This window comes from Notolepis coatsorum (genome assembly GCF_963971535.1).
Source record: "Notolepis coatsorum genome assembly, chromosome: 20".
Lineage (NCBI taxonomy): Eukaryota > Metazoa > Chordata > Actinopteri > Aulopiformes > Paralepididae > Notolepis > Notolepis coatsorum.
In genome coordinates, this window is record NC_140184.1 from 13630966 (window position 1) to 13648709 (window position 17744).

At 41.4% G+C, this 17744-nt stretch overlaps 1 protein-coding gene across 1 annotated transcript in view; it reads left to right on the forward strand.

The window, feature by feature from the left end:
• Window positions 1-968: 968 nt before the first annotated feature.
• The window catches only part of def8 (differentially expressed in FDCP 8 homolog), a 53134-nt gene continuing 36358 nt past the window's right edge, over window positions 969-17744 (forward strand). Inside the window, exons 1-2 of the mRNA XM_084337408.1 lie at window positions 969-1107; window positions 10889-11011. Coding sequence (XP_084193534.1) covers window positions 10903-11011 — 109 coding nt within the window. The 5' untranslated portion in view covers window positions 969-1107; window positions 10889-10902. The remainder of the gene's footprint in view (window positions 1108-10888; window positions 11012-17744) is intronic.

A 17744-nucleotide genomic window follows, 5' to 3' on the forward strand; every position in this document is an offset into this window, starting at 1 on the left:
ATGTTCAATCAATCAACCAATGGCCTTTGACTGATGGCTGATGTTTTGACATCACAAAACAAACTGGTCAGACTACTGCCTGACCTTACTCCTAAAACACACCTCACCCCAGCCCATTTTGACAACCTAGGATGGCTTAGAGTAGACGACAGAGTACAGCAACTTGCAATGAGCCTGGTCTACAACATACACTACACCACCAAGGTACCCATGTACAAACATGTCGGGGAACTTCCCAAAGGTCAGTGAATACCAGGACCATAACACCAGAGGGAGTTCCACAAATCATGTGCAACCCAGATTCGGCTCAAACAAGGGACTAAAAACGTTTCGCAATTATGCCGCATCAATGTGGAACGCCCTACCCACAGCCGTAAAAAAAAATTGAATCCCTACCCACCTTCAAAACCGTTCTCAAAGAGCACCTTCGGGAGGCTGCAATTCGAAACACCCTCCCACCCCCTCCAAATGTACATTTCCCTCCCCCTCGTACAGTATGTATATATTTACTGTTAGGATCTCTGTTAACAGTACTGTATATTTGCATATCTTGTATGTCACAAATGTAATAGTACTGTATATCTGTATGTCATGTATGTCATAAATGTCATGATTAGATTAGATGACTAGATTAGATTTTTATATCTGTATGTTGTTTGTGTATGTCATAAATGTCATTATGAATCGAAAATTATGTAAACAAGACGAAAGTCTTTCTCTGGTCTGCATCCCTTAATGTATTGAGTTGTACTGTAATTTATGTACCCATTCTGCAATCTGTTAATTAAAGTTTTCAATCAATCAATCAAACAATCAATGGCTCCTAACCGAGTGGTTCGCATAACGTCCACTAGATGTCGCTATTTCTCGACTATCGCTCGTCTTGCCTGAAGTCGGGAAACAAGAACACAGAAGGCTCGATTCTGACGTTGCTGTCTGATGTCAGACAACAACACAGCCAGAACCATGTACCTCTAGCCAGCTAGTGCTTTCTTTTTAGCATTGCCGACACTACAGTACGAACACATCACATTTATGTAACGTTAATATACGGACGAACGTGCATGAACTATATCAGAAGATTGTTGGTTTGAGGCCGACAACGGGGTAAGTTAATATTAGCTTAGCTAGCTAGCTACCCTAACGTTATCCCCCTGGGCAAGTTAGCTAACGTTAGCTTTGTTGACATTTACTCAGCATCAGTTTTCAGCGTCTCTCATAGAGCACTTGGACACTGCTTACTGTGCATTTATGTAAATATCGTAACGTTACGTTAACGTTAGTTTATAATTATTACGTCCACATATCGGATTAACCTAACCCTACATTTCTCTCCCACCACCCACCCACCCCTCCTTATGTACAGTCCCCTCCCCATATTCTCTGTTAGGATCTATGGGTAACAGTACTGTATATTTGCATATCGTATATGTCACAAATGTAACAGTACTATATACATGTATGTCCCTATGCCATAAATGTCATGTCATATATGTTGTGTATGGCATAAATGTCACTATGAATTGAAAATGGGGGACCCTGTTGTAAACAAGACAAACCGTCTTTCTCTGGTCTGCATAATTGTGTGTATTGAGCTGTACTGTATTGTACCCATTCTGCAATCTGTTAAATAAAGTTTTCATTCATTCATTCATTCATTCATTCATTCATTCATTCATTCATTCATTCATTCATTCATTCATTCATTCATTCATTCATGCATTCATGCATTCATTCATTCATTCATTCATTCATTCATTCATTCATTCATTCATTCATTCATTCATTCATTCATTCATTCATTCATTCATTCATTCATTCATTCATTCATTCATTCATTCATTCATTCATTCATTCATTCATTCATTCATTCATTCATTCATTCATTCATTCATTCATTCATTCATTCATTCATTCATTCATTCATTCATTCATTCATAGCTGCATTAGGTCAGAGCCAGGACATTATTTTTAGTTTGCTGTCTTATCAAGAAAACAGTCTGGTCACGCGGTCACAGTAAGTCCTCATTCACACTTGGATCTAAATTGAAGATGGATAGAAACCGGTTTGACAGGCATTCGCCAAATCTCAATACATCTGCAATTGTGGAATTGGAGCGAGTGTGAAGAATGAATGAGTAACGAACCCAGGTTATTCTAAATCACAGTCCATTGATTGATTGAAAACTTTATTAACAGATTGCAGAATGGGTACAATACAGTACGGCTCAATACAAACAATTGTTAAGGGAATGCAGACCAGAAAAAGACATTCATGACATACCAGACATACAAATATACAGTACTGAAAGAGATCATAAGAAATATATATATATGGTACATTCGAAGGGGAAGAAACTGTACATTGGAGGGGTGGGGGGTCGGGTTGGACATTTAGCTGGGCCAGTTTTTAATTGCAGCCACCCGTAGCCTAGTTCTCTTTGAGAGCGGTTTTGAAGGAGAGTAGGGATTCACATTATTTTACTGCTGTGGGTAGGGCGTTCCACATTGTTGTGGCATAATTGCTAAACGTGTTTAGTCCCTTGTTTGAGCCGAATCTGGGTTGCACATGATTTGTGGAACTCCCTCTGGTGTTGTAGTTGTGGTATTCACTGACCTTTGGGAAGTACCTCGACATGTACATGGGTAGTACCTTAGTGGTGTATCTTGTAGACCAGGCCCATTGCAAGTTGCTGTAATCTGTGTCGTCTCTAAGCCATCCTAGGTTGTCAAAGTGGGCAGGGGTGAGGTGGGTTCTAGGAGTCAGGTCAAGCAGTAGTCTGACCAGTTTGTTTTGTGATGTTTGTAGACTTGTTTTTAGGGCCTTTGAGGTGCTTTGGTACCATGAGGTGCACGCATAGTCGTAGTACCCTTGAATGAGTGCCCCTGCCAGAGTCTTCAGGGTATTCTTGTTTACCAGAGAGGAGATCCGGTACAGGAGTCTTGTTCGTTGGTTGACTTTTTGATTACATTGGATGCCATTTTGTCACAGGAAATATTTGCCTCTAGGATGCAACCCAGGTAGGTAATTTCATTTTTCCTCGTGACAATATTGTCACCCACTGTAACAGAGAAGCCGTTGGCCTTGCTGAGTTTGTTATTTGATCCAAAGAGAATGGACTCCGTTTTACCCAGGCCAGCGTCTAGCCAATCAACCGCTTCTTTTCACCTGGCAGCACGGACTCTCACTGAGAGGGTGTAACGTGTGGAAGGATCACACTACCCCCATTAGATCCTATCCGCGCTGAGCAGGCGCCCCGACCGAACTGTAGGAGTCGCTGTTTACAACGACCCGGACCCACCCCGCCAGCTTTCCCACCCTCTAATACAGCCAATTGTATTAGTGTGAACGGCCAGCCAAGCTGGTGACAACGCCGGAGCTGTGAGCTGGATTCGAACAGGCGAATCCAGCGTCTCCGGTGTTGGTGACGAACGCAATCTCCGCTACGCCACCTGACCGCTACGCCACCTGATCTCTCTCTGAAGGCTTTTTCAACCTGCAACTTGTCCCTGTCAGAGACCAGGCAGGGCTGAGTCGTCCGCGAACAGGAATAAGTTGCAGTCACAAGCTGATGACATGTATTTTGCATAAATTAGGAACAGTAACGGTCCTAGTATGCTTCCTTGGAACACCACAGCTCATCTGTTCTCTCCCCTCCAGGTAGGATTGCATCCAGCTCACTGATGAACTATCAAAACCAATTGCTTTTAGCTTGTCAATCAGAATAGAGTGATTGACAGTGTCGAAGGCCTTTTGGAGCATGACTGACCATGCCGCAGTATTTGCCCGCGTCCACCTCTTGTTTGATGTGGTCGTTCAAATAGAGAAGGCATGTGTCAGTGGAATGGGATGTTCCCGAAGCCAGATTGGAATTCGTATATTCGTTTTTCTCCGCAAGGTACTTTTCGACCTGTTAGTAGACTATTTTCTCCATAACGTTCGAGATGGAGGTAAGAATAGAAACAGGGCGGTAGTTGCCTGGGTATAATTTGCTGCATTTTTGTGCAGGGGGGTCACTCTAGCAATTTTGAAGTATTTTGGGACGTATGTATCCCTGTTTTATGGAGAGGTTTATTATGTGGGTGATGACTGGGGTGATGGTGGCTGCTGAGTCTCTGAGGAATTTGGAGGGGATATTGTCGTGGCCTTGTTAGGTTGGAGGGCGCTCAGTTTTTTGAGCACCTCATCTGTTGTTACCATTTCAAGTCTGTATACTTGTGACATGCAGTATCATTGCCAGCAAATAAAAAAAAGCACCTCTCCATACTGTAGGTGCTCGAAGATTAGATTAGATGTATAGATGTCAAATGTATAGTCATCATACAGCAAAAGTACAGTACAACGAAGTAACTTTACTGTTACCCGGCCATCATCAGGCACTTTCTCACAAAAAATACAATTATATCATGATTTCATAATCAAGCCCTTCTCAAGCAACCAGTGCACAGTAGACACTAAGGGCGTTTTCACACCTAGCTCGTTTGGAGCTATTGTTCCGGAACCTGGAGCGTTTACCCCCTATTTCGGTTCATTTGGGCATATGTGAACACAGCAATCGCATTCTGTTGCGGAACAAAACAAGCGGGCCGAGACCGCCTAGAGAGGGTGGTCTTGGCGCACTTCCAACCGAACCCGAAGCGACTTGTACGCTGTGAGAATGCAATCGACTTAACAAACCAACACTTGACTCACTTGCCGTACTGTATGTATACGCGTTGCATGATGGCGCTTTTGCATTGAATTGTGGGCGGGATCAGTTTGTAGTCTTTAGGCAGCTAGATCGGTAAAGTTAGCTATACCACTGCACTTCCGCGTTACATTGAAATCGGGGAGGAGAGAGCGGGGGGAGCATATGAATGAATGTGGATGAGAGCCTTGATGTAAGTGGTTGCAGCTACGGCTGTGGGGGTGCTGGAGACATGATCCGATAGACTTTTATGCGCCTGAGTTTCCTGAACACGGCGCGACCCATTCCTAATCGATCAGAACTAAATCGGCCGATTTACATCACGGCTCTCATCCACATTCATTCATTTGCTCCCCCTGCTCTCTCCTCCCCGATTTCAATGTGAATGAATGAATGAAAAAACTTCATTTAACAGATTGCAGAATGGGTACAATACAGTACGGCTCAATACACACAATTGTTAAGGGGATGCAGACCTGAGAAAGACGTTTGTCTTGTTTACATCAGGGTCCCCCATTTTCAATTCATATCGACATTTATGACATACACAACATACATGACATTTATGGCATAGGGACATACAGGTATTTAGTACTGATACATTTGTGACATAAACGGTATTCAAATATACAGTACTGTTACCCATAGATCCTGACAGAGTATATACATATGATGGGGAGGGGAGGGGACTGTACATTAGGAGGGGGTGTGTGGGTGGGAGAGAAATATACATACGGTGGGGTGGAGAGGAGACTGTACATTTGGAGGGGGTGCGTGGGTGGGAGAGAAATATACATACGGCGGGGAGGGAATATATACATGCGGTGGGGAGGAGACTGTCTATTAGGAGGTGGTGGGGGGTTTGGCCATTTACGGCCAGTTTCTAATTGCAGCCTCCCGTAGGTGCTCTTTAAGAGCGGTTTTGAATGTGGGTAGGGATTCACATTCCTTTACAGCTTTGGGTAGGGCGTTCCACATTGATGTGGCATAATTGCAAAACGTGTTTAGTCCCTTGTTTGAGCCGAATCTGGGTTTAACATGATTTGTTGAGCTTCCTCTGGTGTAGTGGTTGTGGTATTCACTGACCTTTGGGAAGTATTTTGACATGTACATGGGTACCTTAGTCGTATAGTGTATCTTGTAGACCAGGCCCATTGCAAGTTGCTGTACTCTGTCGTCTACTCTAAGCCATCCTAGGTTGTCAAAGTGGGCAGGGGTGAGGTGGGTTCTGGGGGTAAGGTCAAGTAGTAGTCTGACCAGTTTGTTTTGTGATGTTTGTAATCTTGTTTTTAGCGCCTTGAGGTGCTTTGGTACCATGAGGTGCAAGCATAGTCGTAGTACCCTTGAATGAGTGCTCCTGCCAGAGTCTTCAGGGTATTCTTGTTTACCAGAGAGGAGATCCGGTACAAGAATCTAGTTCGTTGGTTGACTTTTTTTTATTACATTGGATGCCATTTTGTCACAGGAAAGATTTGCCTCTAGGATGGAACCCAGGTAGGTAATTTCGTCTTTCCTTGTGACAATATTGTCACCCACTGTAACTGAGAAGCCGTCGGTCTTGCTGAGTTTGTTATTTGAACCGAAGAGAATGGACACCCCAAAATCTGACCAATGAGTGACAGTTTGCTCGCGCGTGCGTTTGTTTTGGTCCGCTGTTAACACAGCCGTGTGAAAACATACGAACTAAGGGACAAGTGCAACATTGTATCATAGTCCCTGTGTCTCCCTGAATCGGAACAAAGCAAATTAACTACAAGTGTGAAAACGCCCTAAATAACTTCTACATTTGTATTTCTTTCCAAAAAAGTATTACAGCATTTACATATATTTTTTTGTCAGTACAGTGATGGCAGATGATGGAAATACCATGATACCATGGATTTAAGGCTGGGCGATATGGCCTAAAAATAAAATCTCCGATTTTTTCACACCACATCCGATTTACGATTTTAATCTTTTTCTTTCTCTTGAAAACTAGAAACGCCAAGGAAATCATTCAAATAAGCTTTGTTTTTATTTGACACAAAAAAATTATCAAACCAAGATGAATTTCCCTATTGGGATTGAAGTGCAAACCTAACTTTTACCAATCTTCACTTAATATTATATATATATATATATATATATATATATATATAAAAGGTTAATCTTTATCAAACAAAGATGAATGTTCCTATTGGGATTAATAGTGCAATAACTTGCCTTTTCACCAAACTTAAAACAAATAAAAGGTGCCTCTTGATCATCAAACAAGAATTAATTGGGAAAAAGGGCTTTTAAATATGCTGCTCCTTCATGCTGGAACAAGATACAGGAGGACCTAAAATTACCAGGACTGGTCACCCTCGGAGAATTCAAAGCCATTTTAAAATCCTACAAACTCAGTTCCCTCGGACAGTGCAACTGTGTTTGATCATTTGCCTGTTTGATAACTTGCCTGAAATTGGATCTTGCTGTGAATGTTTTATCTGTATTTTATTGTGATGTTCTTTTTTATGTTGAAACTTTCTGCTGCCTTGCTTGGCCAGATTGCTCTTGAAAAAGAGATTTTAATCTCAATGATGCTTATCTGGTTAAATAAAGGATTTGATTGATTGATTGATTGACATGTTTATACACACATTGCATTTAAATATAATAAATAAATTGGACTTTTTTGAAGAAGTCTTTATTCATCATGCAGTGACACACACATGCAATGAGCGGCACACGCAGGAACACACACATGCAATTTTTGGGTTGCAGATTAAATTAAGTCTCTGCACTTGACCCATCCCGTCGTTCTTCCCCCCAAGCCCAAGGGCAGCCGGGAGCAGATAGGGGCTGCGGCGTGCGGCCGTGCCCCAGGGACCAATCCAAGTGCTCCTGTCCTTCTTCGTCAGGGAACGCAACAGCGTTAGCGATCTGTTCTGCATGTTTTTCCATTGGGTTTATCTTATCGGGAGGGGAGAACATGCAAACTCCACACAGAAATTCCCGGGAGATACCCCACCTGGGTACCTGGCAACGTGGAAACCTGGTCCCCAAGCGGGAATCGAACCCTGGACCTTCTAGCTGTGAGGCGACAATGTTAACCACTACACACAATACACCACAATACAATGGACATGCGCTTAATGGGAAACACTGGGCTTAACCATTTCACTGCCACACTACAGAAGGTTAACCCTTTACTATCATACAACCTGCTGTTGTGTGGCAGTGAAAGGGTTAACCTTCTGTGTATTGTCGCAGTGAAAGGGTTAACCGTTTGGTAGTGCAGCAGTGAAAGGGTTAAAGGGGTCAAGTCTGTGACCTCAGACCCTCTTTTGAGTTTGTTTCCTTTCAGAGGGGACTTTGTTTACAGTTTTCATATTTGGACAAAAGTCAAGGGAGGCTAATACTGTACCTCTGCCTCTCGAGCGTGAAAAGCTTAAGCTGATCGTCAAGAACTTCTACTCGTGCACAATAGAGAGCATCCTGACGGGTAACATCACCTCCTGGTTTGGGAATAGCACCGCACAAGACCGCAGCAGACTACAGAGAGCGGCCCGTTCAGCCGAATGCACAATTGGAGGTGGGCTTCCCACTCTCCAGGACATTTATAACAAGCGTTGCAGGGCCAAGGCTAAGAGAATAATCAAAGACTCTAGTCACCCAAACAACTGCCTCTTTGAACTGCTGTGGTCAGTAGGGATGACCCCCGGACCCCGGTTCTAAACGGGAACCGGTACTATATTAGAAAAGACCGGAGTATTTATAAGCTTCGACGTCATCGGTACTGCTATCGATACTCTAGAGAAATTATTATTATTATTATTTAAAAGTTGCGAACGATCTCTCCAGCGAGCCATTATTATTACACACACTCCTCGCGAGTCGCGATAGTCATACACATACGGGTACTTCTTAACGAAGGTGCTGTCTCCGTGCTGAAGCGCACTGCACACAGACAGCTCTGCCTCTGCATGCACTCGTCATGGCGGAGAGAGCGAAGCGCTCGAAAGTATGGATATACTTTACAAGAGTCGATGCCGACAACGCACGTTGCCACAAGTGCAACAAAACATTTGCCAGTAAGGGTGGCAATACGAGCAATTTATCAAAACATCTGTTGGCAAAACATGATATTAGTGTGCACTGTGCAGAAATGCGCCGTATTCGACTGCCTTGCGCGCAGTGTTCCATCTGCATCCACGTCCACTGCAGCCGGTAAGCCAAGATACGGAGTTGCCTAGGCTAATAACGAATTATTACAAATAGGCTAATAAACAAAATAATTGTTTAGCTACAAATACTACAATCTAAAAACTTTTTATAGATCGTCAAGCTGAGGCATCAGACACCATGTCCCAGCCCAGTGAGCCCAGGGCCACCACACATCCTCCCTCTACCTCCACCACCCAAAGTCCTTTCTCCCTAGCAGCTAGACGCAGTGGTGCCCAACCAGTCGATCGCGGGCTGATTTCAAGTAGATCTCGATTAATAAAATTAGATTATTATTATTTTTTTTTTTTTTTTTTTTTTTTTTTTTTTTTTTTGCAAAATCAACTCTGCCTCTCCTTGTTAACTACAACAAGCAATGCTGTTTGTTATTTAAGATGAGGTCGGACTCGGCACTGACAGATTTGTGTTCATTATGCTGCTTTTATAAAGCCTCAAATGACTGCTTACAATATACAATTTTGGCTGGTAGCTCTCGGCTAGGTGGTAAATTAAAAAGTAGATCTTGGTTCAAAAACGGTTGGGCACCCCTGAGCTAGAGGAAGGATGACAGAGGATAGGGTGAACGAGTGTCACAGGGCTGTGACCCAGTTTGTTGTCAAAGGCCTGCACCCGTTCTCTACAGTGGAGTCCAAGGACTTTAGGTAACAACTAATCATTCAGTGTATATCGTTTTCTTTTGTATACATAGTTGTCTAACTTGTTTGTTGTTGTTATAAGTTATTATTGAAGCAGCTATTCCCACCACTCCACACAAATGTACAATAATTCAATCATTTCTAATCTTTACTGTAGGGAGATGACCAATGCTCTCAACTGCAAATATAAAAATCATAAAGAAATAATCAAAAAGAACCGATAAGAGTATCGATAAAGTACCGAACCGTTAAGCAGTATCGATAAGAGTAGTAGTATCGATAAAATCCTAACGATACCCATCCCTAGTGGTCAGGCAAGCACTACCGGAGTCTCATGGCCAGTACAGAGAGACTCAGAAGGAGCTTAGGCCATCAGGATGCTCAATGACAATGACACTATGTAACAACCCATCATCTACACTCACTGCACACACATCCACATGTACACACTCACTTTAAACAAACACTCACCTGACCACTCACTTTACTCACTTTAGACACGTATCTATTATTAAAGAGATTTGCACTACATTCATACCTCATTTGCTTTGCACCATACCCTAAGTTTTGTACCTCATCTCATTTCTGCATTGTACCTCACTGTTACTAATTTTACTCTGTATTGTATATTGTATAGGTATATTGACTGAACAAAGTACTTACTTTTGACTTACGTCTTAATGACTTTTTTTTACTTACTTTTTTTTTTACTGTATGTAGCACACTCAGGGGCTCATACAGAAACAAGCATTTCATCATAAAGTATTCTGTATTTTGTTGACATTTATAATTTTTTTTGACAAATAATTAACAAACTTGAAACTTGAACTTAAAGAACTCAAAGCTCTGGAGATTGCTAACACTAGGAGTTCAAGTTTTGTTTTATTTGTCACATATACAGTACATGCACATTACATTGAAATGCTTGGTTCTGCTTCATACAGTACAAAATAAAAATAATAAAGGCTAAACACTATACAAAATATACAAACTAAAGTACAAAGTGAAGTACAAATGCAAGCTTTTTAAAATGCAAGAATGATGTAGGGATGTCATGCAAATCTTTTTGTAATAAATAGATACAAATATGGTGTAGTGTTGAAAGTGTTTAAAGTGAATGTTAAAGTGAGTGTGTGGATGTGTGTGCAATGAATGTAGATGGATCGGTTAGTGTTGCATAGAGTCATTGAGCATCCGGATTGCCTGACTATTCTCTTAGTACATGAGCTCTGCCATTATACATGGTGGTGCTTCATTACATTAGCTAGCGAGGCAAAAGGTTCCTTGCAGAGCAGATGTTGGTGCTGCTTTTCCATATGGAGAGACAATAATGTGATATTTTTTTCCTGGTGCTGATAGATGTAGCTGTTGAAATGGAGTACAATGAGAAACATACCAGTTCTCGCCACGCCCGCCTCAACCCCTTCGACCGCGGAGAGGAGGAGGATGGTCCTCCACCGGGCAAGACTCCCCCACACCATGGTAAGCATTCCAGAGGTCCCCATCCAGACGGCTTATTACAGAAGCAAACTGGCCTCTTTTAGGTTATTTTCACATTTTCATCTCCTATACCGCAACTTAACTTTGGCTAGTTAACAACTGTACACTTTAGCAGTTTAGCAAGAAATAGATGGACCTTGAGCAAAAAGTGCAAAATTTTATAATGAAACAATTTCCAATAATCTTGCAAATAATTTCTCTGATCTCTCTCTCTCTCTCTCTCTATATATATTTGTTTATCATTGAAGTGAGATGAACAGACTGAAGAAAATACATATTATTAGATGAAACAAACGTTGTATATATCAGGGATGTGATTTATCCGTGGGGGGGGGGGGGGGGATATATATATATATATATATATATATATATATATATATATATATATATATATATATATATATATAAAAAGGAATTTGTAAAAAATATATATATATATTATTGAATTTTTTTATATAATATTGAGCTTTATGTATGTTTTGATTATTTTTCCACCTGGTCTAAGCGAAACGCGAAAGCAACATTTATCAGATCTGCTATTCTTGCATAACAGATTTTCATTGGCTATCGGTAAAACTGACCAACCAGGGAAGGTTACTTGCAAGCAGTGCAGCAGTCTGCCACTCAACACTACTCAAGGGAGAGCAAGCATTGTCCAGTTAATGTGAAGCTCTGTAGAAACATCAAACTCTCTCAAGCATGAGGTATAGAAGCCAACCTAGACATAATCAAGAAGCTGAGATGGAGAAATGTCACCACCTTCATTCTCAAAATCAACCTGAGAGCAAAAGAAAAGCAAAAGAGTCCATTAGTCCAACTGCAGCCCTTCACAGTAGGCAAGACTTCCAGAGGAGGCGGTTACAGGTGTTGCACAATCTGGTTGCAAAGAAGAAAAGATAAGACCCTAATGTTAGTGTTTGAGCCAGGATGACTTGGGAGGGGTCAAGATGACCCCCTTTAATTTTTTTAAGGGGACACTGAGATATTTGATTAATTTTCTTTGTCCCTTTCCTCTCCCACCTTCCTCTTCCCTGTGAACAGTTCAATCTATACAAATAAAATGTGTTCATTCATTCAAATGGAGTGTTTATAAGAAAAAAAGATTGTTTAGAAAATGTTCAGGTTTTTTTATTAAGGCGCAATCACATCCCTGATATATGTTTTTATGGCAGAAGTTTTCCGTTTCATCAGTGTTGATGGTAAATATAGGCCATTGAAGCAATACATTCCTCAGTGCTATTGACAAAGACATCTCCATTTGCCCACTTACAGAGCTGAGCAGAGCTGTGCTGGCAGTGCCTACAAGTACCAGGATGCATTGCACACAAGCTCATTGCAAAGCCCCGCACAGCGGCCAAGCGAACTGGTGGCAGAGGGCATTACTATATGTCTGCCCTGTGTAAAAGTCAGAAATGCCATCTCACCGATAACAACATAGCTTGATTTGTATTACTTTTATCAACAAGAAACATGGAACCAGTGCCTGGATAAGATGATGACAAATATGTTTAACAGCAAACATTTCTTTATTTAAGTTTGTTTTGTGTACAATTACTTTTGGTCCCCTAGAATGGGGGTACTATGTATGAAAAGGGCTATAATTCCTACATGGTTCACCTGATATGGACGTAAAGACAGTGTTCCCCACTAGTTCTTAAGTTATTCATAGTGGTGGCTGGCCGGGTGCGTTAGGTTCTTAGGTTCTCAGGTTATTTGTGGTGGTGGCTGGCCGGGGTGCGTTAGGTTCTTAGGTTATTTGTGGTGGTGGCTGGCCGGGGTGCGTTAGGTTCTTAGGTTATTTGTGGTGGTGGCTGGCTGGGGTGCGTTAGGTTCTTCTTAGGTTATTTGTGGTGGTGGCTGGCTGGGGTGCGTTAGGTTCTTCTTAGGTTATTTGTGGTGGTGGCTGGCCGGGGTGCATTAGGTTCTTCTTAGGTTATTTGTGGTGGTGGCTGGCCGGGGTGTGTTAGGTTCTTCTTAGGTTATTTGTGGTGGTGGCTGGCCGGGGTGTGTTAGGTTATTAGGTTATTTGTGGTGGTGGCTGGCCGGGGTGTGTTAGGTTCTTAGGTTATTTGTGGTGGTGGCTGGCTGGGGTGCGTTAGGTTATTTGTGGTGGTGGCTGGCCGGGGTGCATTAGGTTCTTAGGTTATTTGTGGTGGTGGCTGGCCGGGGTGCGTTAGGTTCTTCTTAGGTTATTGTGGTGGTGGCTGGCTGGGGTGTGTTAGGTTATTAGGTTATTTGTGGTGGTGGCTGGCCGGGGTGTGTTAGGTTCTTAGGTTATTTGTGGTGGTGGCTGGCTGGGGTGCGTTAGGTTATTTGTGGTGGTGGCTGGCCGGGGTGCATTAGGTTCTTAGGTTATTTGTGGTGGTGGCTGGCCGGGGTGCGTTAGGTTCTTCTTAGGTTATTGTGGTGGTGGCTGGCTGGGGTGTGTTAGGTTATTAGGTTATTTGTGGTGGTGGCTGGCTGGGGTGCGTTAGGTTCTTAGGTTATTTGTGGTGGTGGCTGGCTGGGGTGTGTTACTGTAGGTTCTTAGGTTACTTCTGGTGGTGGCTGGCTGGGGTGCGTTACACACAGTCCGCAGTGGAAAAGTAAAAAAATACCCCCAATAGCCAATATAAGAGATCAAACACAATAAATATAATAACGTTGCACGCTCTTTCTCTCTCTCTCTCTCTCTCTCTCTCTCTCTCTCTCTCTCTCTCTCTCTCTCTCTCTCTCTCTCTCTCTCTCTCGCTCTCTCTCGCTCTCTCTGGCTCTCTCTCTCGCTCTCTCTCGCTCTCTCTCGCTCTCTCTCTCTCTCTCTCTCTCTCTCTCTCTCTCTCTCTCTCTCTCAAACATGTGTGTACACACACACACACACACGCAAGTGCAGCAATGTTATACTAATTGTTAGAAGCCCATATGAATCATTGACAGTAGTCCCCTGTTACATTATCTCTAGCTTTCAGAAGCATGTTAATGCTAACGTGAGCCCACTTTAACTGATTATCTATCTATCCCGTTAGCAAATGCAACCCTTATAACAAACGCTATCTTATAAATATCAAAACAATTGCTTACGGTAGTAGATTGTCAAGAGGCTCATCCTGTTGTGTCCTATTCCGCTGTTTTCTCAGCTCTGACAGCAGGTGCGGTTGCCCACAGGTCAGTGGGTCATTGACGTTACTCTACTGCTGGCTTTGAACTGGCATCATGTATATGAGCCTCAGTGATGAAGATGAAGAATCACTTCATTTACTTCAGTTTTTTTTTAATGCAGTATGACCAGCTATTCACTCCTCTACACTTTTACAGTTTATGAACAATGCAATAATAAAATACAACTCATTCTGTCTAAAAATGTGCCTGTGTGAGTGTACATCAGTGTTGACTTGCTACCACTGCCTGAAATGTTGATTTCACAAAGTTGAGTTTTTCCAGAGTAATGGAACAGTTAAGGTGGCAGCTGGGATTCCCCCAAGGGAAAGTCAACGAGGGCATGTTAACCCTTTGTAGTGTGGTAGTGAAAGGTTAACCCTTTGTAGTGAAAGGTTAACCTTCTGTAGTTTGGTAGTGAAAGGGTTAACCTTCTGTAGTTAAATATTAACTCTTTGTAGTGTGGTAGTGAAAAGTTAACCTTCTGTAGTGTGGTAGTGAAAGGTTAACTGTCTGTAGTGTGGTAGTGAAAGGGTTAACCCTTTGTAGTGTGGTAGTGCAAGGTTAACCTTCTGTAGTGGTAGTGAAAGGTTAACCTTCTGTAGTGTGCTAGTGAAAGGATTAACCTTCTGTAGTGTGTTCGTGAAAGGTTAACCTTCTGTAGTGTGGTAGTGAAAGGTTAACCTGTAGTGAAAGGGTTACAACTAATGAAACAGCCTTGGAGACAAAAAATCCCTACTCCAGCCACAATTGAGTACCTCAGACAAAGAACCATAGTGTTGTGTGTTCACTCATAGTTAAAGACAGTTGAGATTCAGTACTTTATCTAAATATGGTAAGTTAGTGTTGTGTTCACTCATAGTTAAAGACAGTTGAGATTCAGTACTTTATCTAAATATGGTAAGTTAGTGTTGTGTTCACTCATAGTTAAAGACAGTTGAGGTTCAGTACTTTATCTAAATATGGTAAGTTAGTGTTGTGTTCACTCATAGTTAAAGACAGTTGAGGTTCAGTACTTTATCTAAATATGGTAAGTTAGTGTTGTGTTCACTCATAGTTAAAGACAGTTGAGGTTCAGTACTTTATTATCTAAAGATGGTAAGTTAGTGTTGTTTTCACTCATAGTTAAAGACAGTTGAGGTTCAGTACTTTATTATCTAAAGATGGTAAGTTAGTGTTGTTTTCACTCATAGTTAAAGACAGTAGAGTTTCAGTACTGTAATAAAGTATTTGCATGTTCTTGGTATCTGATTCTATAGGGACATCTATGGATCTCGGGGAATGTATTCCCAGTGTCAGAAATACTGTGTCTGTGTAGGCTTAAGTAAATTGTAATGAACCAAATGAGAATATCAATTCAATTATTTTTTTTATTTAATTGTTTTTGACTGAATAACACTGTGCTAAAATTTACCAGATCTGAAAAATCTAAGCAAATGAATAAAGGGAAGATGATTAAACAGAAGGTTTTGTAGATACAGTACTGAATTATGCCATCCGGACACATGCAATTTAAAATATGATTATAGAATATAAAATATCAGGCCTAAAATGGTTGTGATTAAAATGTGAATTAATTAGATAAATTTTTTTAATCGCCTGACAGCACTAATAATAATAATAATAATAATAATAATAAAGTAAAATAAATGTACCATCTTTAGATAATAATATGTACAGATGGTAAGTTAGAGTGCTGTGTTCACTCATAGTTAAATACAGTAGAGGTTGAGTAGTTTCTTGTGATATATATCACATTCACACTCCAAGTGATCTAGATTAACTCCACAGCTGCAAATACATAGGCTGTACAAAATGGACATATATGGTTCTTCAGTGCAAGGGTTCCATTATTGTGAAGTGCCTTGACAAACCAGAGGAACTGAGAGGCATGACCATACAGTAGGAGGGGCTGTGATAATATACAGAACACTTCCTATTTTGGAACCAAAAGACCATTTTCTTCCAAACACAATGATATTGACAAGTGGGTCCAGCCCACATGTAGGTCTAGTCTAGTTCACTCTCTCTGGCTGGTGCTCAGAAGCTTGAGCCCTCAGCATGTTGTGTTCTGAGGCGTATGCAGGTATGAGTATTGGTCTGCTCTGTCCTTCATGAAGCTAGTTTTGAGGATGAGTAGTTGAGCACTGTGTTGTTTGTGTTTGAAATAGTTTTTTCTGGTTGTGTTTTAGGTGTAAATGCAAATCATATTTTAAATTATTTGTCATTTGTTATGTCATTGGTTCTGATGTTAATGTAGCCATTTAGTGGACTTTCTGTGTCTGTTTCACTACAGTTATTGCTTCACAAGGAAGCTATTCATTGGGCTACTTGCTAATAGAGTGAACCATAGTTTTGAACCAGATCTGTGGGAGTAAATCCATTGATATACTGTAGCTACTGTGGGAGTAAATCCATTGATATACTGTAGCTACTGTGGGAGTAAATCCATTGATCTACTGTAGCTACTTTGGGAGTAAATCCATTTATATGCTGTAGCTACTGTGGAAGTAAATCCATTGATAATGCAAATCCTATTTTAAATAATTTGTCATTTGTTATGTCATTGATTCTGATGTTAATGTAGCCATTTAGTGGACTTTCTGTGTCTGTTTCACTACAGTTCTTGGTTCACAAGGAAGCTATTTGGGCTACTTGCCCAATCCATCCACAGCTACTGTGGGAGTAAATCCATTGATATACTGTAGCTACTAGGGGTGTAAAGGTACACGTATCCGCACCGAACCGTTTCAGTGTGTACCGTACCGAACCAAACGGCTGTGTACCGAACGAATACAACGGTATGTTAACCACTAACGACAGCCCACCGGGGGCTGTTTTTTTCACAATCTAATATAATAATTTTTTTGTTTTAGTTTTTTACAAGTCTATTATAAATTTCAATATAGACAGCCCTACAAGTACAATTAGTTACTGCACACAACATCACCCCTGAGTGGAACATGGAAAGCCAAACTTTCCCCCACTGTACCGAAAACCCGTACCGAACCGTGACTTCAAAACCGAGGTACGTACCGTACCGTGGTTTTTGTGTACCGTACCGTGGTTTTTGTGTACCGTTACACCCCTAGTAGCTACTGTGGGAGTAAATCCATTGATGTACTGTAGCTACTGTGGGAGTAAATCCATTGATGTACTGTAGCTACTGTGGGAGTAAATCCATTGATGTACTGTAGCTACTGTGGGAGTAAATCCATTGATGTACTGTCCTCATTGCTCACCTTAGCTAGCAGTATAGTTTGGAGGTCAGGTCACCTTGGCCAAGTAAACGTACATAGGGTGCTTTGTACGGATGCTTGATATTGGCTTTTTTACCTATACCGATATTGTCCAACTCTTAATTTTCCGATACCGATATCAACCGATACCGATATATGCAGGGTTTCCCCCCCCCAAAAACGGAATAATTTCAGGTAATTAACATTACATATCTCTTGTTGTGGAATTAACACAACATTATGCATACTTTTGACAATAAATTAAATCAGAATTTGTTCTTACTTGCTTGCCTGGGTAAATAAAGGTTATATAAATGTAAAAAAAAAAAAAAATTGGAAAACCG